The sequence below is a fragment of the Scomber japonicus genome, chromosome 10 (genome assembly GCF_027409825.1).
Source record: "Scomber japonicus isolate fScoJap1 chromosome 10, fScoJap1.pri, whole genome shotgun sequence".
NCBI classification, from domain to species: Eukaryota; Metazoa; Chordata; class Actinopteri; order Scombriformes; family Scombridae; genus Scomber; species Scomber japonicus.
The window spans coordinates 20,595,075-20,608,197 of record NC_070587.1 but is presented as its reverse complement, the minus strand read 5'-3'; the positions used below and the strand labels follow the sequence as shown (position 1 = coordinate 20,608,197).

The 13,123-nt window shown below is 39.7% G+C and overlaps 1 protein-coding gene across 1 annotated transcript in view; it reads left to right on the top strand.

The window, feature by feature from the left end:
* Window positions 1–6,749: 6,749 nt before the first annotated feature.
* The window catches only part of eif3ea (eukaryotic translation initiation factor 3, subunit E, a), a 28,884-nt gene continuing 22,510 nt past the window's right edge, over window positions 6,750–13,123 (top strand). Inside the window, exons 1-5 of the mRNA XM_053326326.1 lie at window positions 6,750–6,861; window positions 8,030–8,147; window positions 8,404–8,521; window positions 10,549–10,591; window positions 11,623–11,727. Coding sequence (XP_053182301.1) covers window positions 6,772–6,861; window positions 8,030–8,147; window positions 8,404–8,521; window positions 10,549–10,591; window positions 11,623–11,727 — 474 coding nt within the window. The 5' untranslated portion in view covers window positions 6,750–6,771. The remainder of the gene's footprint in view (window positions 6,862–8,029; window positions 8,148–8,403; window positions 8,522–10,548; window positions 10,592–11,622; window positions 11,728–13,123) is intronic.

Genomic DNA, 13,123 nt, shown 5'->3' with positions numbered 1-13,123 from the left:
CATGATGGTCTGTGAACAAGCTGTCCATAATTTTGAGATGCAGCTGAATGCGGTGGTGATGAAAAAAGCCTCTTGACATAAGGCGCCTGTTTAACTTGGAGCAGCTCTCTTCTACAGAAATGTCACAATATGGGAGATCAATTGCAGCCATCTGAAAACCCAAATTGTACTACTCGACTGGTGCTTACGTAGGTTTCCATGCTCTGGAAGCCCCCACATATGGCACACGGGACAAGCATATATATATATTTTCCTTTTCAGTCTCCATGCATGAAAAAAAAAGAAATATTCCAGTAGAAACACTTCACAGGCATTCTATTTTGATTTCTGACAGAAGCAATCAGAGTTGGCAATCTCTAAAATGAACAGTTATGGACTAAAAATTGAGGTAAGGTTGAGGTGCTCTTTGCGGTTTTGAAATAGTTCCTGTTCCATCTAGATTTCTCTCTCGTTGGTGTCGTACAGTGTGTTGCGGAAAATGAAGACAGATGCAATTAGCAACAATGTTTGGACTCAGCCTTCTGGAGCCGGCAGCAGTGTGTTTACTTTGAAATCTGATTAGGTCCCCTGTCTGACCAAGTTGCTTTCACCTCACCGCGAATAACTCTGTACAGATGACTTCAGCACGCTTTTGCCTCTGATGGACTCCCTCTATTGCACCTTTGACCTCACCCATATCCTGAATGAGAAGCCCTGAGCGGGAAATTATGGCACATCACAATTAGGCTTTCTCACTCTCTTGCTCTTCTTTCTCTTGGCTTCGGTTGCCAAGAACAATATTCAGTCCGATGTCAGAGCAGCACCACGCTGGTAATTGACGTGACTCACACAGTTCGAAGCTCAGGATGTATTGCTCCCCTGACACCTTGTGTAGTAGCGTGATTGCTTATTGTGGATTGGAGTATTACCACGTGTAGTATATTATGTGTTGCTGGATTGGTTTTAATGGTCCTTTCTCATTACATCAAACAAGGATTTAACATCACCATGCATGACCATTACTTCCAAAAGAGTGCAATTTCCCACATTCATCATAAGAAGTCATTTAGAATCAGAAAAAAATCATATCTTTACAATCTTTTGACATTGCCATGAATTAATTTCCACATGAACAAATCACTGTACTCCTCCTGGAATTCATAATAATAAAAAAAAGTCATATTGAAGGACTTTATATGTGAGCCTAATCTTACATAACCCTCATGCAATATTATTAAAGCAAAAGTTTGATGTTTAAAAGAGGATTTGGCAGTGATGTGACAATTTTGACACCTCCAAGCCAAATATTAAAGAATGTTTCTGTGCCGTATCCAAAAATCACATCATCTTCCTCCTAAGTTGCAGCAGCTGGTGAAGTTCATTTATTTCAGCGGCATTTTTTGCATCGTTCCAACTTGAAATGTATAAAGCACTTTTGCAACCTCTCAGGGGGTCGAACTTGAGGTTTGACATTCATGGGAGTCATGGATATCGTTCGCCGCTCTCACTTTCTTCCCATTATTTTGAGTGGTTTTATTCTAAGCCATCCACTTAGCTGCGTAAATACACACAATAGCAATTATTAGAGAAATTTAGAATCCGCAGGAAGGAGATTATTCAAATCTCAAGCCCCCCGTTACAGTGAAAGCCTGTAACTAAACAGCATAAGCTTGCGTTATCAGATTTCACTTTTTCTTTTCTGGTAAGAATACTCATGACCGCAAATTTGGAGATAGCGCCATGTTCCCTGTAATGTCATGTTTTCAAAGAAAATTGCAGAGGAAAAGTGAAGTTATGCATAACGAGAGGAGCGAGCATGGGAGAAAAGCTTGTTGAGCAAAGATTAGAGGGGTCAAATATTGATCGACTCCTTAGTCTGCATTTTGTGATATTGCTGAAGTGTGTGAGTACAAGTCATTCCTTGTTTGTGCAGTGGACATGTGCTGCGCAGATGTTCTGCCATGTTTGGTGCCACTGCTGGAATAAGTTTGTATTGTTTTCTGGGCCATAGGCCTGGTCGATAACCTTCAAGTGACAGTGCTGAAGTCAGCACTGAGCTCTGAAACAGGAGTGTGGGCCGCTGATTTATAACCCGACACTCACTAGGAGCGAGGGGATGCATATCTAAAAAGTTAATAGAAGAATCATTGAAATTCATATAAGATGCTGGAATTCGGATTCAGGGCAGGGATGCTTGGCTTTGCAACATCCAGCGCCGAGTCATTTGTCTTCAGGTCTTATTGATTTATATTTTGACAGATATTAGAATAAGGCCAGTGGTGGGTGTCTTTGGCAGTGGCACCTCCTCCCCCTCTCTTGGATTCATTTGTTGACCAAGAAAGCTTTCAGGGAACTGGAGAGCTGAGGTTTTTCATGGAATATTTGGCCCATCACTGTAGCGTCCTTTAAGTTTATCCCATTAAGGTCGAGGAGTACTTTCTACAAGAAACGGTGCACAATTTGATTTAGAGATACAGAAATGGATGAGTGTTTATATTTACTTCACTTTTATGGGTTTCGTTTAAAGTTTTGATGATTCTTTAGCCCAGACCTCTTCATTCAGTAGCTTGGCTGGGTACTAAGGGAGTAGCTGGAAACAAATCATTAGTTACATTCACCTTGTTGGTTGGGTTGAGTGAAAAGCACTTTGGCAGGAGCAGATTACAAAGTTGCAGTAACATTGCCAGGACGTAGTTAGAGCAGACCACCATGAAGTGTATCCTCAAAGAGGGCGGATCTGACAAACAACAATTTAAGTGAAGAGAAGATTAGGCTCACATTTGTAAAAAATTGTGCACAATTGCATAGCTTCAGCCTTCAAGGAATAATTTGACATTTTTAGATATATGGTTGTTTCTTTTCAGACAGTAGTTATACAAGAAGATTAATACCACTCTCACAACTACCATAAACTCTAAAGCTTACTAAATAACATGTTTTATGTCATTTGCTTAATCTGTACAAAAAAAACAAAGTATATAAACAATACTTTGCAGTTTTGTGAGGGTTTATGCATAAGACTATTTCTTGGCTGGGTGCAGTTTCTTCCTGGAATCACCTTTGGTTGGCTAGTGACCTCATGGTGACAAGAAAACTAAAGAAAGTGCTGCTTAATTGTGATTTAATGCTTTGGATATTGTGTGAAAGCATAAAACAAGGTAGTATATTTCCCAAAATGTCAAATTATTCTCTGAAGCAGTTGGAGATATCAGGTGGATTAGCTATAATCCGTTTTCTAGAGCCTGTGTCTATTTTTAATACATATGGTTTAATACTATGGTTTAAAATCACCAGTATTATCTCAAATTTCTATATTTATTTCACTTCGCCCCCTCCTGATGCCTCCTCCCGCAGTTTATTTATCATACTATTAATATAGTTGATACTCCAGTCAATATTAGAAAATATCCAACAGGAAATTGCTTTGATCCATGCTGCTGATCATCTCATGCCCATTTTTCCATCTCTCTGAAATGCATGGGTTTGGCTTTGCTTTTCTCTAAGGGGATGGATGAGCAAGCTTGAACTGGACCTTTTATAAAATATGGATTGAGCTTAGTTCAGGCCCCCATGTCTGGTCAGATCTGGTCAGTATAAATATCAAAGATTTGAGACCTTTATTGGTAAAATAAAAATAAAATGTAGTGATGAACAGTAAGATAAAACACACACTACATAAAGAACTCTGTTAAGGACAAAGTTTATATGCTGTGAATACTGAGAAAGAAGTCTGGATGTTGTTTGGGGTGAACTGATTTGACATGTTTATGTGAGTGCAGTATGTTATCAGCAAAATGCGGTGTCGGAAAAGAAAATTGACCCAAAATCTGACGAAAGGAAGGTTTCCTGCACAAGTTTTTCCAAAATACTACCTCTCAAGCACCTATTTTTTTTTTATGAAGATTGGCTGGTTGAAACAGGAGAAACCAATGCAATTTGGCTTTCATATCAGTGTTTAAAATGCATGATTTCTTGTCATTTGGGATTTAGTTTGTGGTATTTAACTTATCTCAGAACGCTTACTGGTTTTGCCTGCACCAGTGAAGATTTTTCCTGCTGCTTCCTAATTCAATATTGTGTAATAACAAGTATTATGGCCTGCATGTAAAATGGCAAGCACACAACTCACATTACACCGAAAATGGACAAAGAAGCACATGTGTGTTACACGTAGGAACAATTACAGGGTTAAGATCATTTAGCAGTAAAGTAAGGAAGGAAGTTTTCATGCTTAGTAACTTTAAAACTTTTTCAAGTAAGTTACAAACTGTGAAAGTGATTGTTGGATTGTTGGAAAGTGGGAGGCTTAACATGAAATATTATTATTGTGCAACAAACAAAAGTGAAAACCAATAAGCAATAATTTTACATATAAAACATAACATAATCAACTGTCCAAGTACTTCAAGAAAATGTATCGCTAGGATGAAACAGAGCACAAAAAAGTAATTAATGTCAAAAATGAAAAAGGGGGGAAATGCATTAGCCGCTCACATTAATGAAAACTGTGGTAAAGACAACAGTAACAGAGAACGTATTTCATTGTGACCTGATAAAGTCAACTTAGTGGCAGCCAAACTGGCTGGAGCTTTTCATCCTTTAAATTAAATGATCTAATAGAGACGAATTCCCAAATCATACTTGCCAAGCACACCAAATTATTGTATGGGTGACTCTTTTTTACTGAAACACATTTGCTGAAATTAAGCAGATGACACATAGAAGGCCCCAACAGAGTAAAAGCTGTGTTTTTTCCTTTTTTTTTTTTTGGTTTAAAGCGAGCTGCCACTGAGCCAGAGCTATGTCAGAAGCACCCAGTAAAACAGCAACTGGCCATGGTGAATAGTGTCAGTTTATGACTCATTTCTACCTGCTGTCAGGCGGCAGGGAGAAGTGGGAGTAAGGGAGAGAGCAGGATGGTAACAAGGGAAGAATTGTTTGAGGATACAAGACAGTGTCGTGTGGTTGTCAAGAAAACAAGGTAGCAGTGAAACCTATTAGAGATGGGCCATTTAGTGGCTGATATTGGCTGTTGTCGGCCGGGTATGGTCGACACATGGGCACCTTTATGAGGCAGCTGCCGAAGTGAAGGGGGAGAGAAGAGGATGGGTCAGATGCACAGTGAAGGCATTCTAACCTTGTGGAAAGTGAAATGATTGGAAATGATCTGATTGTTTTCATTAAGATTTAGCAGGCTGGTCAGTTGGGGTTCATCATGACTATATTTGCCCTGAAAAGGTTTTAGTCTCATAAAGAAGTCATGCAGTCACACGCAGCCTTTTAGGAGACATATTGGTGGTGTCTGGAGGAAAGCCTATGTTTTCAAATTCAACAGAACGTTCAGTTGGATCCCTCTTTATAAATGAAACGTTTCACTGTATCAACACCACAAGGAAATTATGGGAATTTTGAAAGGTTTACAAGTCACAGTCATTCATACTTCTGAGAAACCAGCAATTTCCATACATGAACAAGCAGGTTGTCAGTGAAAGGGTAAAATATTTATGAAACGTCCTTTCTCCACAACCGGGAGCTGTATATTAACTCATTTTATTTGAAAAGTAAGTACTTTTTTTATTATTTCAATTTTATACACCTGACAAGGCCACATCATTCACAAATTTTACAAATATGTACACTCCTGAACTGAAAGTATATCAATTTAAAATGTTGCTTGTCTTTAAAGAATGAATAAAATCACCATGCTATAAAATTACTATAAATGTGAAACTATGGAATTTGCCATTGAGGAAAACTTAAAGATCCTATACAGACATGTTTTAAGACATGTGAAATACTCTTCTTTGAATAGTGATGATTGTGTCAGATATGGGTTTTCCCTTGAAAAGTTATTTTAAATAATTAAAAACTATTGAAATTACATCCATTTCTTTATCCTCCAAAAAAAAATCCGGAATCTTTAAATATGTCAATATTTTTAATTTCAAAGGTTTATCAACTTGTCGCAAGATGTGTGTTACTTTACTGAAAAGTCCATTCTCAGTGGATTTGTACAGGAGGCTTCAAGCTTTCACATCACACTGGTGTAAATTGAATATTGGACTATGATCAGTTTCCAAACTAGTTCTAATATTACAGAATCCTGCTTGTACAAACATATTAAACTGAGGTTTAAGGTGAGCACAGAGAAAGGCTCATACTTGTAGTGTCAAACACACACATGGGTAACATCATTCTGCACAGGGAAACAGAGTCTGTGGAGCCAAGTCTAAATGGGGCCGAGGTAGGCCCAAGATAAAGGCGAGAAAACCAAAATCCTGGCAGACCAAATCTCAATATAATACAATCCAGAATACATTACAATACATTTCGATACAATAAGTTCCTAGGCTGACACTTTTCCTTCCTAATATGTTTAATAAATGGTGTCCAGATCTTAAGAAACTGAAATTGAATTTCTTCATGGTATAACTGACAGAATAAACCTTTTTGCTATGACCATACCATACATGAGGGCTTGTAATGCTGGGGGAAGAGTCAAAGAATAGTTGGAGCAACCCAATTTAAAGGTATCATTTTAAAACAAGATATAGCCTACATAGAGCTTATGCAAAAGCTCAGATCCCCCCCGAAAAAAAAGAAAAAAAAGAAAAAAGAAAAGGTAATTTGCTGTTTCCTGCCCAAGAAGTAACACTGGCTGCTGTAACTCCATATTTTCACATTGGGATTAATACATTAGGCTCTCTTCCTTTGTGGATGCTGAGGCTGTAGCGTATTGGTCAGTTACATGCATGACGCAGTCACTTCGACTTCCTCTTCCCCGCAGCAAAGATGGCGGAGTACGACCTCACCACCAAAATTGCCCACTTTTTAGACCGTCATCTCGTTTTTCCTCTGCTGGAGTTCCTTTCTGTCAAGGAGGTATGGAATATATTAACATATAAACACTTCGATACATATTTTTGGTATTTTTAGTAAGCTATATACTGCTTTTAAACAGTTTTTAAAGCCATACACGCGGTGTTGAAATTTTCTATAGCTGTGAAGAAACCGCATTTAACCGGAGTATAGTCGGAAGTAAATCTTTCTGCCTTCAAAATAAAAGCGGAAAATATATTATCTTTGGAAAATCAGTCGGGGACAAGAAAAAACGGGTGGTCTAAAAGATTGGATTGGTAAATATAATGAAAACACAGTAAAACTGTCGGAAAACATGACAATAGTGCACGACAGTTTCAGTAGAATGTAACATTTAGAAATTAGATACCGGAAGTCTTGCTTGTTATTATGACGAGCTTTACAGTGGGTTCAGCTAGTAGCCTTGCGCTTTTCCAGCACATGGCTGTAGGAGCGCGTGTTTCCTAATCCGGCAAGTAGGAGGTTGTACGGAGTTGGCGGGCGGTGCTCCTATACACATTAACACTTTGTGGATTAGCAATGTTCCCGCCCGGCGGAGACATACTGGTCAATAAAACACTCATAACCGAGCTCCGGCAGGCTATGCTAACACCAGAAACCTGAAAAAATGGCACATTTTTTTGTAATGTTGAACGTTTGGAATGAACATATAGGCAACCGTTGTGGAGTAGTATCGCTTAAAAACTGGAGAATGCTTATTCCACGACTCTAAACCCAAGTAATTGAGCTTTCCGACAAACAACGCGCACCGTCAACATGGGGGTTGCTAATTTTTTAACCGGCATGCTAACGCTAATTCATCAGCAACGTTTCCAGCTGCTTGTGTATGATTGCTTCCTGCCAGCAGTGATAAGACTTTTTTTTTTTTACTTAAATGAAGCTGACTGCTGTTGTACTACCACGCCCGAAGCACTCATTTTGTTTGGTTCATGAAACAAACTGCGCTTGCCTTATATCGTATGGTACAGCAGTTTGGAAAGACAGTAACATGGGCAGGGGGTCTTGGGCCTTATTGCACTGCAAGAATCCATTATTAAAGAGTTTGTGGGTTACAGGCTAATTATTACTTAACTGGAAACATAATGTGTCAGTCTTTCTTCCAATGAGGTAAGAATACTGTACAAAAACATCCCCCTCACCTTTGTTTCCCATCACTGGCTGTGTTTCATAGATCTACAATGAGCATGAGCTGCTTCATGGAAAGCTGGACCTCCTCAGCGACACAAACATGGTGGACTTCGCCATGGATGTGTACAAAAGCCTCTTCTCTGAAAAAGAAATCCCACAAAGTAAGAGTTGCACAAACCAGTCTACACTCCTCGCTGTTTTTATTTATTTTCTAGCACCAACTCACACAAAACTTAGAAAGATATTAATATTGCTTGATAGACATCATAAAAAGCTACTGCGCTTAACCACTCACTGAGAATTGATTAAGCAGTAAACTATATTTTACAGCATTTTCAGTGCTGGACCACAAACCTTGTACATGTTGGTTTATGGAGTTGCTCTAGATAATGACTGTCTATATCATCCTTTTGCCAGCTCTTAGGGAGAAGAGGACAGAGGTTGTGGCCCAGCTCAAGCAGCTGCAGTCTGAGACAGAACCTATCGTGAAGATGTTTGAGGATCCCGAGACAACGAGGCAGATGCAGTCCACCAGGTAAAGTTATTTTTAAATCAAGAGTAATATCTTTTCTCCTTGATTTATTATCCTAAAACAGATTTTATGGTTGGCATGATTAGCCTTAGTGAGGATGTGAAATGTATTACTGGTCTTAGAGCCATGATTCTAGGATCAGTAAAACCTGTCATTTGAAACAGTAGACAGCATAACAGCATTGCTATGGGATTTTGTAACTTAATAGTAGTTGACTGGACTGGACGTTGACTGAAAAATGTATTTAGTCTTAGGGCTTTCTCAGCACAAAGTCAGCAAAGACAGAAGTAAAAAGACAGACACACAATGTTGTGGTTAACTTTATTAAGACTGTTTCATTTTCTGCAATGATTAAAATAGTTTGGTCATATTTTGCATTTATCCTCTCCTTTTGTTTCTTGGCAAGTGTGTGTACAGTTAATCAAAAGCATTTTTCCATTTTCATTCCTTTGTCAGTTTGTGCTGTTTTTATTTTATTGTTTGAGTTGGGCTGCAGACATCTGTTTATTTAAGCCACAGATTTGTAGGAACTGTTATGTGAGATTTGAAGCCCGATAATAGTAACGTTGACTCGCAGCAGCACATGTCTGTGTTCCTGTCAGTTTGCTGTCAGCATGGAACAAGAAGTAAATCTTCCTTTTGGATGAGGAGACATGTGTCTGTCTTACTTGCACATTCTTTTTACAACTCTCACAGCCTAATTTATGCATCAGTTGCTTGTTTTTTATTATTATGTCTGGATTAGAGGATCATCCAGTGGTGGAAATGAGAAATAGATTGATACTTGAACTCCAGTAACCTGTCCACTGGGGTTAATACAAATAGATCTGCCAAGTGTTTTACAAGGTAATAGAAACTATTGGTCTCAGGGCTTTTATTGAACAGTTAGCAAATAGGCCTGTAAGCCTTACCAGGTTTTATTTGGACAACTATTGAAGCCAGAAGCCAAGTCCAGCTATCATAGTAAATCATGTTGTTACAATATCAGTGAACAGATTGTTCGGCATAATGTGTTGTTAGGATGATCTATGATTAATGCTTGCATGTTTTTTTCTTTCATTTTCAAATCAAAATGCTGCTGATGGTCTTTCTGACTTTTTCAGTGCAAAAGATGGCAGTAATGCTGTGTAGATGTTCCATCAACAGTTGCCCCTTGATGAACACCTCAGTAGCTGACTTTCATGATCGTAAATCTCAAGTGCAATGCAAATATCTTTCCAGTGAACATATAACATAGTAGACACTGAGTGGATAATGTTCTGTTGCCCATTTTTCGCCAGTGAAGAGGACTACATCTGCAGTGTTGTTTGACATATGGTTCAAAATGCATGTAAAAGTGTTAGTTTGTAGTGACAGATAGTATGTGCTCTAGCTCTAATAAATGATTAGGATCAGTGTTTCCATAATGCTCAGCAGGCTGACATTCCACACTACAGAGAAGTCCCCCTACAGTCTAGCCTTCATTAGCCTCCAAGCAGGAGACAGCATGTCCCGAAGCAGCGGAGAATCCCGCCTCAGCTTAAATAAAATCCACCAAACACACACATCACACACACGGGCCATCAGATGCACACTCTGACATTCACGTAATGAAAGTGCACAGTGCCTGAAGAAACACATGGTTTCAGTGTGGTGTCCACATAAATACCAACATTTTCAAGCCACAGGCAAAGTTTCAAAATGCAGTTGGGGATACAACAGAGTAGCAGAGCAGTGCATTCCTTTGTTTGGACAAAGCCATAAAGACTCAAAGGCTGAGCTCAGAAATCACTATTCACTTTATTCACCAGACGTAGTGTGTTAGACATGGCTAGCAGATTAGATTTGTAGTAGCCAGACTGAATGTAATAAGCAGCCAGTCACACTGTTTTTAAAAGGGAAATGGTTTTCATTTATGTACAGCTCTTGATTCAGACCAGAAGTGGAAAAATATACCTGAACGGGGCTCCAAACACCAGGATGTCAGCCAAACAGCGACTCAAGTTAAATGGCCTCTAACTACAGGAACTGTCTTGCTTTTTTCTTTTCAGAGATGGACGAATGCTCTTTGACTATTTGGCAGAAAAACATAACGTAAGTTGGCCACGATTTGCTGACACCTCACTTCTCCACTGCATTTCCCATGGCTCTTGTGTGAACCCACGGTTGTTTCAGGGGTGAAACGGGAGGGGCAGGCCGAGCAGGGAAATGCAGAATTACTTCCCAAAACCCTTAACTCATTTTCGGGGTTTGTATGGCTTGCACAAATTCTGCGGACATTTACATTCTGTGGTGAATTGTTAAGAATAAACGGAGTAACTCGGGACTCGTGGATAGAGCCGCAAGAATGCCGGAGCTTCTATATTTACCGTGATGTTTGGCTTCTTCGCCTCCCCTCCATCGGTCCCCTCCCACTCCCGGTATCCCGCTGACCTGCACGCTGTCCTCAGTGCACCTCCTCAGCCCAGGCTCCGGGGCCCTGCAGCCTGCTGTGGGAAAGTCTTGGGCAGCCCAGAGCACCCACTGCCTGTCACACACATATACTGAATTCTCAGTGAATGGCATAAGTTCAATGTGACGTCAGTGCATAGTGGACAGCAGGAAGGCCGGTTTAAATATAGCAAAGACAAGCAGGCTTGAAATGATAGCATACATGTGCATTTCACATTTAGTTCACACGACCACTTCTTGGCAGATTTGTTACAAAAGTTTAAATATTCTCTCACCGCTCATGGCAAAATACCACTGATATGATATAGCAGCGTTTGCTCCATATTCATTTAGCAGTGGTGTGCCACAGAAGGGAAATCTTGTCTCTGCTACAGAAAATATGAAATTAAAGTGGCCTTTCCAGTTTAGTCTCACTATCGTCTAAAATATATTTGTTTTTTTCCCAGATGTTTGACAAGTAGTAATTAAAAAAAAAAAACCCAAAACAATACCCTCAATCTGAAACATTTACCAAATTGCGACAGATATGAGACAAAAGTAGAAGTATTCCCCCAGTGCTTACTGTGGTTTGAATTTAAAACATGTCCAAGTATTGTTTTGACTATGAGAGACAAGAAACAAAAAACCCTATTTCTCATTCTGTGATATTGACATCCTTTATATTTCTCTTGAAGTTTCGTCAGGAGTACTTGGACACGCTGTACCGATACGCCAAGTTCCAGTACGAGTGTGGAAACTACTCCGGTGCCGCAGAGTACCTGTACTTCTTCCGTGTCTTGGTAAGTTTGCCGCTCAGTCGGACACATTCAGCACCAGTTAACATTAATTGTGATGTTTGCAGCTAACCATACACCTCATCTCTGTAGCATTTTACTGTTTTCATTTATATACTGACTAAAGGCATTTCTCTGACATATTTAAAAAAAAAAAAAATTTAACATCACGTTATGTTTGCTAGATTGCTTTAATTCCTCAAAAGGCCGACGCTTTCATAAGAGAGGAAAAGAACACTTAGGAGTAATTGAATGTGAAAAGTTGACGTCATTGCCTATTCAATTCACCGCACGTCTTCTGTATTAGGAGGAGACTGCGAGGACTCGAGCGGGATCTTTTACTGGGCCAAGTGATCAGTGGCGGACTGCATAATCTGTCTGTAGTCTTCTCACGAGGCGGCCTTCAGTAGACAGCTTATTGATTTGAGTGCTGTGGCCAGAGAGTCCCTTGTCATGACTTCTGAGCTCATCGTGCGCTTAAGTTATGCAAGGCATCGCTTAAGTTTGCATCGAGAGGGTTATACACATTTTTCCGGGTGTTTCTGGGGATGTGTGTGTGTGTGTGTGTGTGACGGTCGGGTCATTCCGTAGTGCTTTTAAAGGTACGTAACACACCGAAAGCATCTCATGTCCGCATTTTTGAAGCACACTTGTTGTTTTTAAATGGCTGAACGTGCGCCAAAAGCACTATGAAGCGCGTCCAACTGTCTAGATGCCTGTACACCGACCTTGATTTGATTGTGGAGTGTCAAATGAGGACCCGGTGACCAAAGCAGCTTTTTTCTGTCGCCGAAAAGGAGACAGAGCGTGAATGAGCTGAGAACGCCAGCGAGTGTTAGAGACAGTGCAGCAGTAGAGAGAATGAGAGAAATGAAATATTATTTTTGGATTTTTGGTGGTTATGTTCAAAAGCACAAATAAATGACCATTAAACGCCAAACAGATGGTTTACTGTCAAAACAGATGCTCTTAGTTTTATTTTCCTCCTCTTTTCATTTATTCAGGACATCCAAATAATGCAGCAGTTAATACAAAGAACAACAGGATGAATCTGTGTTGGCATTTCAAATCTGACGCCTGCCGAGTGTCATAGAAGCATCATGTGATGCGCATCAGTTACGGCTTACAGGGCGTTTGGGCCTTAAGGGATATCCTCACTCTTTCTGTCTGAATCTGAAATGATGAGCTGTAGGACAAAAAACACCTTTTGAAACCGTTTAGTTTGATTGAATCATTTTCAAGGCAGAAGTTTTTAAGGAGCAGATAATAAAGTAAATAAAGTGTGTTTTGCAGTGGAGCATAATTACAGTTCACAGAGAGTCCAGGCAGTATTCTTGTGAGTACATATGCACACTCCTTATTTCCTCTATAAACAAAGAGACTTGTTGTCTGGGTTCTGGCA